Raw genomic sequence first — 12,575 nt, 5'->3', positions numbered from 1 at the left:
GCTCGGGGCTGCGGTTTTGGGCGATGACTCAAGGCTCCCCGCTCAGCGCCGGGGGATTTCCTGCGGTGACGGCTGCCCGGCCCTGGGCACAGCTCGCCACAGCCGGCTCCCCCGCGCCAGGTGACATGCTGCCCTGCCTGGCGCTGACGCTCCTCCTGCACCAAGGTAAGGCCGGCACAGCACCCTGCACGGGGTCGGGGACGAGGAGGGGGCCGAGCCACCCCAGGGCAGGGGGGGTGCCGGAAACTGGGGACACAGAGCCTGCAAAGGGGACAAGGGGCTCCAGGTCGCCGAGACGTCCCCGTCCCCAGCGTCAGGCGCCCGCCGTGTCCCCTCGCAGCTGCAGCCCGGTCCCCCATACGGGTGGCCGGTGAGGTGGGCCGAGCCGTGCTGCTGGCCGCCGACGCCAGCCCAGGCTTTCAGCACCGAGACATCATCTGGCGGTGGCTGGCGGTGCGTGAAGAGCTCGTGGCCACCTATTTCCGCGGTTCAGCGGAGACGCTGTACCAGTCGCGCTTCCACGGCCGCAGCCGGCTCCATGCCAACCTCAGTCTGGAGATCCTGCATCTCGAGCTGGGTGACAGCGGCACCTTCTCGGCCCTGCTGGTGGACACGCGGGGCCGGACCGAGACACGCCTGCTCCAGCTCACAGTGCACGGTACAGCAGTGGGTCGAGGGGGTGGTGGGAGTGGGATTTTGGGTTGGGCTCAGGGAGACGATATCCTGCAAGTGCACACACAAACATGCATGCATAGATGTGTATGCATGCGCCCCACATAAACACACATGCATGCACCCTACACACAAACATGCATGTGTGCACATGCACATCCACATAAAGATGCATGTCTACATGCTTGCATGCACCCCTCACATGTGCATGCACATGCACACATGCATGCACACTCATGCAAGCACACACAGACAGCCAAACACTAACACAGATGCAGGCATGCTTGTGCTCACAAGCGCGCATGTGCATCGCCTCTGCCCCTTCCCCACTTGCGTGCAAGCACACACATACATGCATGCACACTAATACATGCTCACACATGCAGGAATGCACAAGCAGGGGTGCACACAGCCTCACGCGTGCACGCGTGGGAGCTCCCACACTCGCAGTCATGCCTGGCCCAGGGGATGCTCCGGCTGCTGCTGCTCAGCCTGGGCATCCCCTGCGTGCAGAGGCGGTGACGAAGGTGACCGTGGAGGTTTTCGTGCCCAGCCAGCGCCGGGCTGGCTCCGGGGAGCCTTGCGAGGTCTTCCTGTGCTGCACGGCAGCCCGTGGCACCGCCGTCACCTACAGCTGGGCCCGTGGCACCAGCCAAGTGCCCCGCGCCAACCTCCGCGCGCTCCAGGAGGCCGGCCGGGTGCTGCGGGCCCGCGTGGCGCCGGCCGAGCACTACGTCGCCTTCACCTGCACGGCGGCCAACGCCGTGAGCCAGGCCGCCACTGCTGTCCTGCCCTGGGAGCACTGCCGCCGCGCAGGTACAGCACCCGGCGCCCGCCCGCGGCCCCAGCGCCACGTGGCCCCCGCGGCCGCCGGCACCCAGCCGCTCGTGTCCCCGTGCAGGGCTGGCCGAGGCCACTTGCCACTACGGGGAGCTCCTGCTCTTCGCCGCCCCGCTCCTGGTCCTCGCCACCGCCGCGCTCACCACCGCCGTGGCCTGCGTCCGCTGCCGCACCGGTAGGTGCCTGGCACCCGCCGGCACCCATGGGTGCTGCCAGGCTGCAGCGGCGCCACTGCTGCTGTCCGTCTCCGCAGGAAAACCCGCGCTGGAGCTGCCGGCCGCCGGCTACGACGCTGCAACCGCCGCCGTCTAGGACGCCAACCGAAATGGGGGGAAAAAAGCACTTTCTGCCTTGTCGAACCGTGGGAGCCTGCCGGTGCCTGGCCTGGGGCGGCCACACGGCTCGAACCGGCGGGAGCCGGAAGCTCGCCAGCTTCGGCCGGGGAAAAGCGGGCCCCGTTTGGGACTGGGGTTAACGAAGGGGTGGGAAACGGCAGGGTCGGCGCGTGGGAAGCCGAGCCTGGGTCGGGCGCTGGGAGCGCGGCTCGGGCTCAGGGGCTTTCAGCCGTTCGGGAAGTGCTCCGGGGCCGAAAGCCTCCGGGGGAAACCGAATGGCAGCGGTTTAATAAGAAACGACGAAAAAATAAAAGGAAAACCTGAAACTGCCAGCCCTCCCCGCAAACGTGCCTGCACCTTGCAGCGGTGCCCGCGAGCTGCAGCGCGACCCCGCACCACGCCGCTGCCCGCCCGGATCTGGCCCTGGCAGCGCAGCCGGGGCTCAGGCAGCCGGGCTCCCGCCGGCGGCGCTCAGCCTGGCCGGGGCTCAGCTTGGGGCAATCCCTGCCCGAAGCGGCTCTGCCGGGTGCAGGCAGCCGCCAGGGCGGGCGTTGCGCTCTGCTAGCATTGCCCCGCAGAGCAGCTGCCCGCTGCGGGGCCCGTCCTGTGCGGGCAATGCCCCGTGCAGGACCTGCTCCCGGAGGAAGCGCCCCATGCAGGTGCTGCTCCTTGCGGGCCTTGGCCCGTGCAGGCATCGCCCCGTGCCAGCGACGTCCCCTCGTCCCGCTCCGTCCCCTGCCCTCGCTCGGGCGACGGCCCCGCTTGCTCTTCCCCGCTGTCCGTGCCAAGAGACTTTTCTCCCGGCTATTCCCCAAATCAGGCGGCCGAGGGGCTTTCCAGGCAGCTCTTCCCGGAAAGCAGCAGCTGGGCTCGGAGCCGGCCGGCGGCGAAGGCCCAGCTCTCCCCGCGGGTGCTCTTGCACAACAGCCTCTCCGGCTCTCCGGCTGCGTCCAAAGCAAAAGGCCAGGGCGGGGGGGGGGGGGCCGCGAAAGGGGTTTTGCAGATAAAGCATTTGCACAAAGCGGCTGCTGCCGCCTAAAAAAAACCGAACGGCCCCGCAGCCCTTCGCAGCCCCGCAACGCCGGACGCGCACCGACTTCGCCCTGGGCAAGTGAGCGCAAAAGCAGAACTGGCAACGCAAAGGGGAACTGCGGGGGCGCCGCTCAGCCGTCCCGCGGTGCCTCGACTTCCCCACCTTCTCCCGGGGCTGCCGAGACTGCCTGACGCCTAAAACCGGGGGATTTTACCCCAGCCCACCCCTGGGCTTGGCTGGGGATGTGCGGAAAAGACACATGTGTAACCACGGCTTCTGTTCAGGGGAGAAACTGAAAGGGTTCATTTCTTGTCACTGAAAACGGGGATTTGGGGGGTTTTTAGCCTCAGGCAGCTCCCGCAGGAAGTTCAAAGCTCCCTTTGCCTGCCCCCCGCAGCCCAAACTTCCCAGAGTGTTTCATTTTTTGACACATCAAGGAGGGATGATCGTGTATTAAATTTAGCACCAAAAAAAAAGTCATCGCCTTCCCAGCACAGGAATGATTCCCACCCACGCGTGAAATGAAACTGCTCTTTAATTCAGCTAAGGAAGCGCTGAGCAGGGCAGCAAGTCCCAGAGGGGCCCAACGGAGGGTCTGCAGCCAGTGCGGTCCCCCCCGCAGCTGTGAACCCCCCCGGCCACGTCCCGTGCGAGCCTCGCCACCCGACCCTGCTCCCCACATCACCCGAGCAGCAAAGGGTGCAGAGGCCGCACGTGGCTCGGTGCGTGCAGGCGGTCTGCGGTAACAGAGCAGCTTCCTCTGCCTCAAGGGACAAAGCTCAGTGGTGCCGTCCTTCCCCAGCGAGACATTCGGTCGGGGCCACTTCTGCTTTTTGGGTGCCCTGGCATCGCTGCCGCAGCAAGGAGAGCCGGGAGCGGGGCCGCTGGGACGGGTCTCCGCCGGGTACGGCAGCCAGGCGCCACCGGAGTTTGGACATGAGCGCAGGATGTTCCCGACCATTACATGCAGCCGAGGTGCATGGCAGTGCTGTCACATCCCCAGGGGCCCAGCGCAGGCCAAGGGCCACTCTGCACCCATGGGCTCCCCAGCTGCGGCCACACACATCTCCTGGTCTCCTGCCACCCTCACCGGGAAGGGATCCCAGCTTGGAGTCCAGACGAAGCCCCACAAGGACAGAGGTCCCCCAGCTCGCCAGTGTCCCCTCCCGGGCTGTGACACCCTCCCAGAGAAGGGCTCCTTGCTCATGTCCAACCTGAGCCTGCCAAGCCACCGGCCACAACTGAAAAGCCACCACTTGGGACCTTCCAGCATCCCCAAGATCTCCAAGACTGTTGGTTGGGACAGCATTTGGTTGGCAAAGGTCGGATGGAGGGAGCCCTTAGCTGAACACGATGCTCTCCACCACTCCCTCATTGAGACACCATTCACCCATGGGGTCGTGCACCCTGTTTGCAAGAGCAAAGGGGAGATGCTGGGCCTACAGGGAGGCTAAAGAAGCCCTCAAACCTGCAGCCTCACCTTCCCTGAGCACTCATTCTCCTCCAGCAACCTTCACGCCTCCTCGGCCCCCGGCCCGCCTGTCCATTCACAGATCCCTGCAGCCACCTCCCTGGGGACCGGCAAAGTGGGGAATCCACTGGCAAGGTGCTCCCAACCCTAAAGCCAATGGCACCTCAACCACTACAGTAACTCAGTGGGAGCCTGAGCCCCTCAGCATGAGGAAGAGGACAGATACGGAGCAGGCAGGTATCAAACAGGCTGCCTCGAGGATAGCAATAAGGAGATGGCTCTTGCATCACATCAGATGGCACTGGCACATAAACATGTGCCCTGGGCCAAGGCAAGGCCTTCTGGCTTCTGCCGCCCCTTTTGGGCTGCAGTCAAAGTAATTATGCCTTGCACTGGATCAGCTTCCTTATCTGGGTGTTACCGCTCCATGCTGACACTGGGGTGCTCCATATACCATGTCTCAGCTTCCTTCCTCCCTTCGGGAAGGCTTGGACACAGCGAGGGTGCCTGAACATTCAGCCACAGTTCCTTCTGCCAATCCCTTTCCTCAGTGTCCTGTCATGCCAGCAGCAAGCCAAAAAGGTTGCTGCCATCACCCCAAGAAAGAAGCCACAGGACACAGACTGGCAGCAGAAAGGGTCCAAGCAGGTGAGCAATCTGCTGCCATTCATCAGAGCCTGCCTGTTAGTGAGCCTCTCGTTGTACAAGCTTCTTGCCCGTGTATGTGCTACAAAATGCAGCTCCGGGCTCGCTGTGGCAGACAAGAGCTCACGTTGCCCAGCTCTGTATGGTTTCCCAAGCAGAGCACCAGCGCCTTGCCAGAGAGCTACTGCAAAAAACCATCTTCAGCCCTTCTCTCTGCAGGTTCTTCAGCTGCCACTCCACTGCAAGGGTGAAGTCATTCAAGCCCGGCCTGAAGGAGAAGAGAGGAGAGGAGGTGGGACTCAGATCCTGGTATCCTAGATCAGGGCAAGCTTATCCTCACAGAGCACCGTGGGGAAGTGGGGAAGTTTGCTCTCACTGCAGAGACAAGAGAGGAGGCCCTGGAGAACGAGGGTAACACCTCATGAAGCAACTTCAGAGCCCCGTGACCCACTGTCGCACACAATGCCACTGTCTCAAATATCTCCCTAAACAGAGCTTGTCCCCGCGCTGCCTCGGCAGCACCCTCTGGTGTGCACAGTGCCACCAATGGTTCTACTCAGCTGCGCTGCGAGGTTTGCCGCCACACCACGGTGACACAGACACCGTCATTTTTTTTACACGCTTACCATTTTGCAGCATTTACACTCATGTCTTAGTAAGAGGGCGGGCGTCAGAGCCAGCAGTCAGCAGGAATGCCAAGCTCGCCTTCCACCCAGGCCCAGGCTTGGAAATGACATTCCCACAGACCTTTACCCCTCATCTACCCTGTGGGGTCCCAGGTCCATATTAGGGCCCTTCTAGAAGATTGGCTGCAATATTTATATTTATGCATGGTGCTTGGGTTGTCAGAGAGGACAAGTAGAAAGCTGGTCTTTCCACAGAGACTGTGTAAAGACAGAGCGGAGGGACACAAGAGCAGCCCTCCTGGGCCAGACCAAACCTTATCTACTTCTGCAGAACTGTTTCCAGCAGGTGCCAAAAGCGGGTGCTTAGGAAAAGTGTTTAGGAACAGGGCACATAAGTGGCAGTCGCCCCAACATTACCCTTCTTGCCTCCAGCAACCTGCAGTAGCTGCAGGGCTTTTCTGAACCAGGAGGGAAGGTTGGGACATGATGGTCCTTGGGGAACTGAGCAGGAACAGGTTTGTAACTTCAGGGTGAGCTGCATCGCTCTCCAGGCACCACTGCCGGTATGGGAGCTCAGCCAGTCATGGAGGCACACAATGGGGTCTGTAGCCCGAAACCAAATCCCATTCTGGGCCTTCAGCCTTAACTGTGGATCTGGTGCCACAGGAGATGCCCTGGGAAACCTAAGTTGACTGCTCAGGGCTGGCAGAGAAGACACAAGACCTGTGTCCTTCTGGAGCGGTGGCTAAGGATGCCAACTTTTGGCTGAAAATAACTCTTTCCCATATTGCCAGATCTGAGGAAAGTCCTGAGTGACAAGCTCAGACGGAGGCACCTATTTTGGGGACCACCACTTTAGGCCTGTAACCCTTGGATGAAGGCGACCTCACCAAGGTGATTAGCATGAATGGCGATGTGTGCATTGCAGATCCACACATGCACAACAGATCCCACCATGGGTGTGTGAACGGCAGGAGGAGCTGGAGCATGCTAGCTTACCAGATTTCAGTGAGGTTGGGACACCTCTGGATGAGGATCTTCGTGTCAGCAGCACACTGGTCAGTGAAAATATTCCCAGACAGATTCAGATGCCAAAGGCTGGAGTTCCTGGCAAGAGCGGATGAGAGTGGCTTACAGGAGCCATCTGAGAGGTTGAAGCTGTGGAGCCTGCAAAGGACCCAACGCGGGGGGAACCTGTTAGCATCCGCCCACCATCCGTCCTCACAGGCCCACACCACTGCCCTTCTCCCTGGCCTTGCTGGTCTCCCACCCACCCACTGTTGCTCCCAGAGCAATGCCATGCGTCTGATCATCCAGCAGATGCTCAGATGAAAAATCTTCTCCCATCAAGGCAAAAGGGTGGGTAGAAGGATTTTTTGCTTCTCTCGTTCTCTCCCTGAGAGAGGAGCACTACGCAATGGGACTCTTAGGAGGTTCCTCTGTCCCACTGTGAATCCTTCTGGCTCATTATCTCCTGCTCAGATCAGAAATAAATGTTTGTGTCCGAAAAGTTTGGACTGCTGGGATCTACAGAGCATCACACAGCTTTAACCGCTGAATGGACACTGCAGAGGGGCAGCATTTCCCTTGGCTCTAGGCCCCATCCACATCGCATTATCCTTAGTGGCTGCCTCCAGCTTTGGGTTCCAGCTGAGAAGACATCGTGAGCAGCAGCACCTGTGGTCCCCTCCAGCTTCCTGGAGGTGAATTTCCCTTTCTACTCAGTGATCAGCATGTAACACAAGATGGGACACAGACACAATCCGGAGATCCACGCCAACATGAAATGTGGTCATGTGACCCATGGTCACCTGGGCAACGCTCACCCTAATTTCTGTACCATGCACCCTGGGCTCTCCAGCACTCTTAACAAGTGGGAAAGGCCTTCGTCCTGCAGTTTGTCCTTCTCGAGGTCAAGCCTCAACAGGGTTTTGTTCTCCTTCAGGGCAGAGGCCAGATCTTCACAGCACAGTTCAGTGAAGGCGTGAAGGCGTTCTCTAGACTAATGGACATGGAGACAGGGACAGGAGGGCACTGATGAGAATGAGGCCAGAACAGCAGAAAGGAGAGAAAACAAGAAAGTTAGAAAGAGAGACACTACAAGAAATTAGGACAAAAAAGGACTGGTGACAGCTCAGATGAAGCAGGGCAGGAATGAGACAATGGTGAGAGGCTACAGACCAGTTTTGTTCAGAGAGGTGAAAAGTAAGAATAGAAGGGATGGCACAGAGGGCTACAGGTAAGAGACAGGAGCCGCAGCACAAACTGGGAGAGGAAAAGACCCCCCCACCACCACCGTTAGTTTTTTGCTAGACGGCCTGGAGGCTGCCATACATGGCCATGCCTGCATGGGGTTACTGTGAGAGGCCAAAGAAAAGGCAAGGGACTAGCAGCCCGAAGAAACGCAGCTTGTGGCAGGGGCATGCAGCTGGCTGTGGCCCCAGGTGGAACAGAGGTACCTCAGGCTCTGCATGCGACAGTCTGGCTTCATCACCGTATCCTTTAGATCACTTTGAATGAGACTGTAAGTTAAAGAAGGAAATCTAGGCCTGGAAAGCAGGGCTAGACCCACGAGAGCCTCCACAGCAAGTGGTCTAGCAATTGGCAGGATTAAGGAATAGGATCTGCAGGTTTTACACAATTCTAGGGTCAGTGGATCCCTCCATTCCTCGTTCCTTCTTTCTGCTCCCAAGCTGTCATCCCTACGTCTCTCACAGCACAGCCTCGCTCCTCCTGGCCTCCTCCAAGCTCTCCTCTGAATCACGTCTCTCCCAGACGCTGAAATGCCTCTATCCCCAGATCATAACGCTCCACAAAATCACCACAGCACTGCTCCAGCACAGCTTTAGGGCCGAAGGCAGGTTGGGACAAGGCTTATGGTGAGGTCCTTGTAGCTCCTCATCATAAAAACACTCCTGTGAAGGCAATATCCCACCCTCATTCCTCAGCTACTTTCTCAGCCCAGCTCTCAGATTTTGTGCAGCTCAGCACCAAGTTTCTCCAGGCCTTCATCGTGGATGTAGCAAGAATCTAGGATCAGGCAGTCTATCTTGTTGCAGCAATTCAGGACATAAGCAAGGACAGTACAATCCACAGGCATGAGGTACAGCTCTGAAAAGTCCATGCAAGCATCTTGGCCAACCACGTCAAACACAAGCTGGCTGTTTCGGGATTCAAAGAGCAAACTGAACACATTTATCAGCTTCCTCTTCTCTTTGGGCTCTTTTGCACTCTGCAGTTTCTTGTAGTTAATCTTACTTAGCCACCCAATAACATGACGAGTCACCTCTGCAGAAAACTCGCACAAGTATCTCTCCAGTGGAGCTCTGATTGCAGGACGAGAAAGACCACTCAGGAAATGAGAGATTCCATAGTTGCCTTCATTACAAGACCTGGCATTGTCCAATACATATTTTAAGTTGTTTCCCTGGTAATCAACGTAATGCACAAGAGCAGAGAAAAACTCCTGGAGGGTGAGGTGAAAGAAGGAGTAGGTCACCTCACGCAGCTCCCGGCTCTTAGGGTTCTCCACCAGGAAGGCAGTAAGGAATGGAGAGTTCTGCATATCAAAAGCCTGTAATTAGTTGTCGTCAAAGACGAGAAGGCAGTTAGGGAGGCTGTCCTCAGCCAGCCACCCTAAACGAGCCACGATGCCTCAGACATCAGAAACTCTGATTCCCCTTGGAGTGTCCTGGGAAAGCTTCCTCTGTGAGCTTCTCTGCTTTTTCTGGCAAACTGTAATCAAGACATGGGATGAGACAGACATAGCACAAACCTGTATCCTCCATCCTCTACCTCTCCCTTTGCATTTCCTTCTCTTCTCCTGCATTGTCCATGGCTTCTTTTCTTTTCATCGGCATTTGCATTCAGAGATAATGAAAAGGGGCCTCGGAATGAAATTTTTCTTCTAGTTTCAACCTCTCGGTCCAGAATCACCTTCTGGGTTTGGACTGGTCCGATCGACTGTTCCAGCATGCTGGTTTTCACTCTAATTTCTCCATTGAAATGGGAAATGGTAACTGAGTGGGGATGTGCACTGAGGCTCAGGCAGGACACAAACAGAGCCAGGGGCTGGGGAATGACATGTACTAAGAACAGCAGCCCATCGACTCGAACCTGTCCTTGAGCCACCGTCGGATCAGGCATCTCTGCCTCCCCAGCTCAGAAAGATGCCTGTCAGACACAGCTCTGTTGTGTATTGGCACAATACAGTCTGTATGTGACCCAAAGCCCATTCCTATCACACACAGCACCTTGCAGTTGCTGCTTGACAGGATGTCCTTATTTATTCAAGAATTGCTCCTTTAACAGATTGTGACCTAAAAAGAGCAAAAGAGAAAGCAAAACTTGTGCTGTTAGCTGGCACAGGATTTTTTGCAGTTTGAACTGCTGTATCATCTGTGTTACCCTATTTAATGAACAAGAATAAGGCAATTGTGAAATCCCTTTTCTATTTACAACACTGGAACGTTGTCTCACGTCACCAGCACCACAGATCTCAGCTACCCTCTCCAAGAGCTGGCAGAGCCACCACTGGCAACCTTCTCGCCCCTGCTGCTGCGTGAACAGAGTGAGCAAGTCGTGTCCAAGGTTTCTTCTTCCATACAGAGTCTTTTCCTTCCCTGCTACTACGCCTCCCATTCCCCTCAGCCACCTCTCCTTCTCCCACCCTCAGGGTTTGGTTCAGACAGATGCCTCGCTCTGTTCCCAATCCCTTTCCCGTCCAAGTGACATGCAGTTACCATTTTGAATGATTTCGTCCAGCATGACATGGAGATTGGGGTGAGACAACCTGCTCTGCAGCTCAAAGAGGTAAGCCCAGAGGTCCAGCATCACAGCCTGCCCCTGATTCATAACATCTCCCACCAGCTTCTCAGCAGCACTGGCTGTGTCGTGAGCCTTCTCCTCGTCCGCATAATCCTAAAAGAGAAGGATAAATCCAAAGTTGTGAACAGTATAACAGAACTGGAGAGGGGACATGGGGTCAGGGCATGCTGCAAACATGTAGCAGTCACCAAGTTCGGAGCACGCTGGTTTGGGTATCAGTTATTACGTTATATCTTCAGCATTCACTTTTCCCCTCTCCCAACACTAAACAGGACTGCACACGCCAGCATCACCTGCCCAGCGGCAAGAGCCGCACGTGTAGGACATGTCAGGCCTGGAGGACATGTCTGCCAGCATAGGCAGAGCTGCCCCTTTCAAACAGACCTGGAGGGACTCCTTCCCACCGCAGCTGCCAGCCTCCACTGCAACCCCAGGGTAGTGGGCTCGGATCCAGCTCTTGCATCTTCCGAAGTACCCAGGGATGGCAGAATTACAGCTGATGTAGGTAAAAATGTCTATATAGGCCACGCTCCATTTCCCTGAGCCCAAACAGGACTGAAATGAAATCTGTTTAGCCTGAGAAAGTCAAGTTAAAACCAGCAAGGAGTGAACGTAGCTGTTAACATCCCTCTGACTTGATTGATGACCCACCAGCAAAATCAAAACCAACTAATACTCCATACACGTAGTCAAAGACAGTCCAAGTCAGTGGTAAATGAAGAAGGAGGGCTAAAATGCACGCAGTACACACACTTGAGAAAGACCTACTTCCTAATAACCGTAACCTCAGCTCTGCATATGCAGTCTAAGCTACTGAAATTTCAGACAGCTTAAACAAGAGACTGCTGAAGAGGGAGCTGTGACCCAAAGAGCGAGGGAGAAAGCAAGTCCCAAATTTGCCATTCCTTGTCAGCAGCGTTATTTAAGCTTGTGTTCTTCTTTGCAATCATTAAGCTGCTGAAAAATTCGTAGCTCACCTATCTACTTTTAAGAAGGCCGGTGTTAAGAAGCTTACTTTTAAGAAGTCATTGGGGTGAGGCTGCAGCAAATCATCCCCCCAGGTTGCCGTGGGGAAGGGGGTATCTGGGCCTGCCGAGGTGAATGCTGGTGAGGTCAGGACCACGGGCAGCATGGAGTGAAGATCACTCTCAAAGACGTGGATGATGTCGGGGTGGAAGTGCTCACTCAGCTTCTTCACTTCCAGGGAGCTGAAGTTTTCCATGTGTTTGCTGAAGGCTTCAACAGCATCTGGGGAGGAAAGAGCACATGGGTGACGTGGCTCATAGCAGAGGGTTTGCCCCCCTTCTCCCCAAACGCCCCAAGGCCCGCGGCCCCTGAAGACTCATCCGGGGGTCCTCAGCGGTGCCTGGAGATTGGCTGAGATGCCTATACAGTCCCAGCACCTTCATTTTGCATCCACCGGGGGAGGAGACGCTCCATACCCCGACCCCTGCCACCGCCTGCCTCCTCCACCGGGCACGAGGAGCGCCAGGAGGGACCGGCCCTGATGGGGACATCCATGTTCTGTGGACAGGGACACCGAGGCCGGGCACCGCTCCACGGCCCCGTGCGGACACTGAGGCCGGGAATGGCCCCATGGGGACACTGAGGATGGGCACTGCTCCACGGCCCTGCAGGGACACCGAGGCCAGGAACGGCCCCATGGGGACACTGAGTACGGGCACAGCCCCACGGCCCTGCGGGGACACCGAGGCCGGGAACGGCCCCATGAGGACACCAAGGCCGGGCACAGCCCCACAGCCCTGCGGGGACACCAAGGCCAGGACAGCCCCACAGCCCTGCAGGGACACCGAGGCTGGGAACAGCCCCATGGGGACACCAAGGCCGGGCACAGCCCCACAGCCTCACAGGGACACCAAGGCCAGGACAGCCCCACGGCCCTGTGGGGACACTGAGGCCAGGCACTGCTCCATGGCCCCGCGGGGACACCGAGGCGAGGCACAGCCCCACAGCCCTGCGGGGACACCAAGGCCAGGACAGCCCCACAGCCCTGTGGGGACACCGAGGCCAGGAATGGCCCCATGGGGACACCAAGGCCAGGACAGCCCCACAGCCCTGCGGGGACACCGAGGCCAGGACAGCCCCACAGCCCTGTGGGGACACCG

General features: G+C 57.7%; 1 protein-coding gene across 2 annotated transcripts; it reads left to right on the top strand.

Annotated features, from left to right (window-relative positions):
* Positions 1-2,179, top strand: SLAMF8 (SLAM family member 8). 2 transcript variants are annotated; one of them, XM_068922085.1, is made up of 5 exons: positions 1-165; positions 341-658; positions 1,186-1,488; positions 1,574-1,687; positions 1,766-2,179. In XM_068922085.1, exons 1-5 carry the CDS (start codon positions 24-26, stop codon positions 1,822-1,824), a joined length of 936 nt encoding a protein of 311 aa, XP_068778186.1. In that variant the 5' UTR covers positions 1-23; the 3' UTR covers positions 1,825-2,179. The 2 variants fall into 2 exon arrangements, with proteins under 2 accessions (XP_068778186.1, XP_068778185.1); XM_068922084.1 differs by having other exon boundaries at positions 16-165; positions 1,574-2,179.
* The last annotated feature ends 10,396 nt before the right edge of the window (positions 2,180-12,575 follow it).

The sequence above is a fragment of the Struthio camelus genome, chromosome 30 (assembly GCF_040807025.1).
Source record: "Struthio camelus isolate bStrCam1 chromosome 30, bStrCam1.hap1, whole genome shotgun sequence".
Taxonomy (NCBI): Eukaryota; Metazoa; Chordata; class Aves; order Struthioniformes; family Struthionidae; genus Struthio; species Struthio camelus.
The sequence above is the reverse complement of the archived record's forward strand: the minus strand, read 5'-3'. Positions and strand labels throughout refer to the sequence as shown.

Excerpts from the sequence above, each read along its gene's own strand:
- SLAMF8 (XM_068922084.1), top strand. The coding sequence starts at position 24 with ATGACTCAAGGCTCCCCGCTCAGCGCCGGGGGATTTCCTGCGGTGACG. Across the intron at positions 659-1,185 it reads GCTCCAGCTCACAGTGCACG|AGGCGGTGACGAAGGTGACC; the intron begins GTACAGCAGTGG and ends CCCTGCGTGCAG. Across the intron at positions 1,489-1,573 it reads GGAGCACTGCCGCCGCGCAG|GGCTGGCCGAGGCCACTTGC; the intron begins GTACAGCACCCG and ends GTCCCCGTGCAG.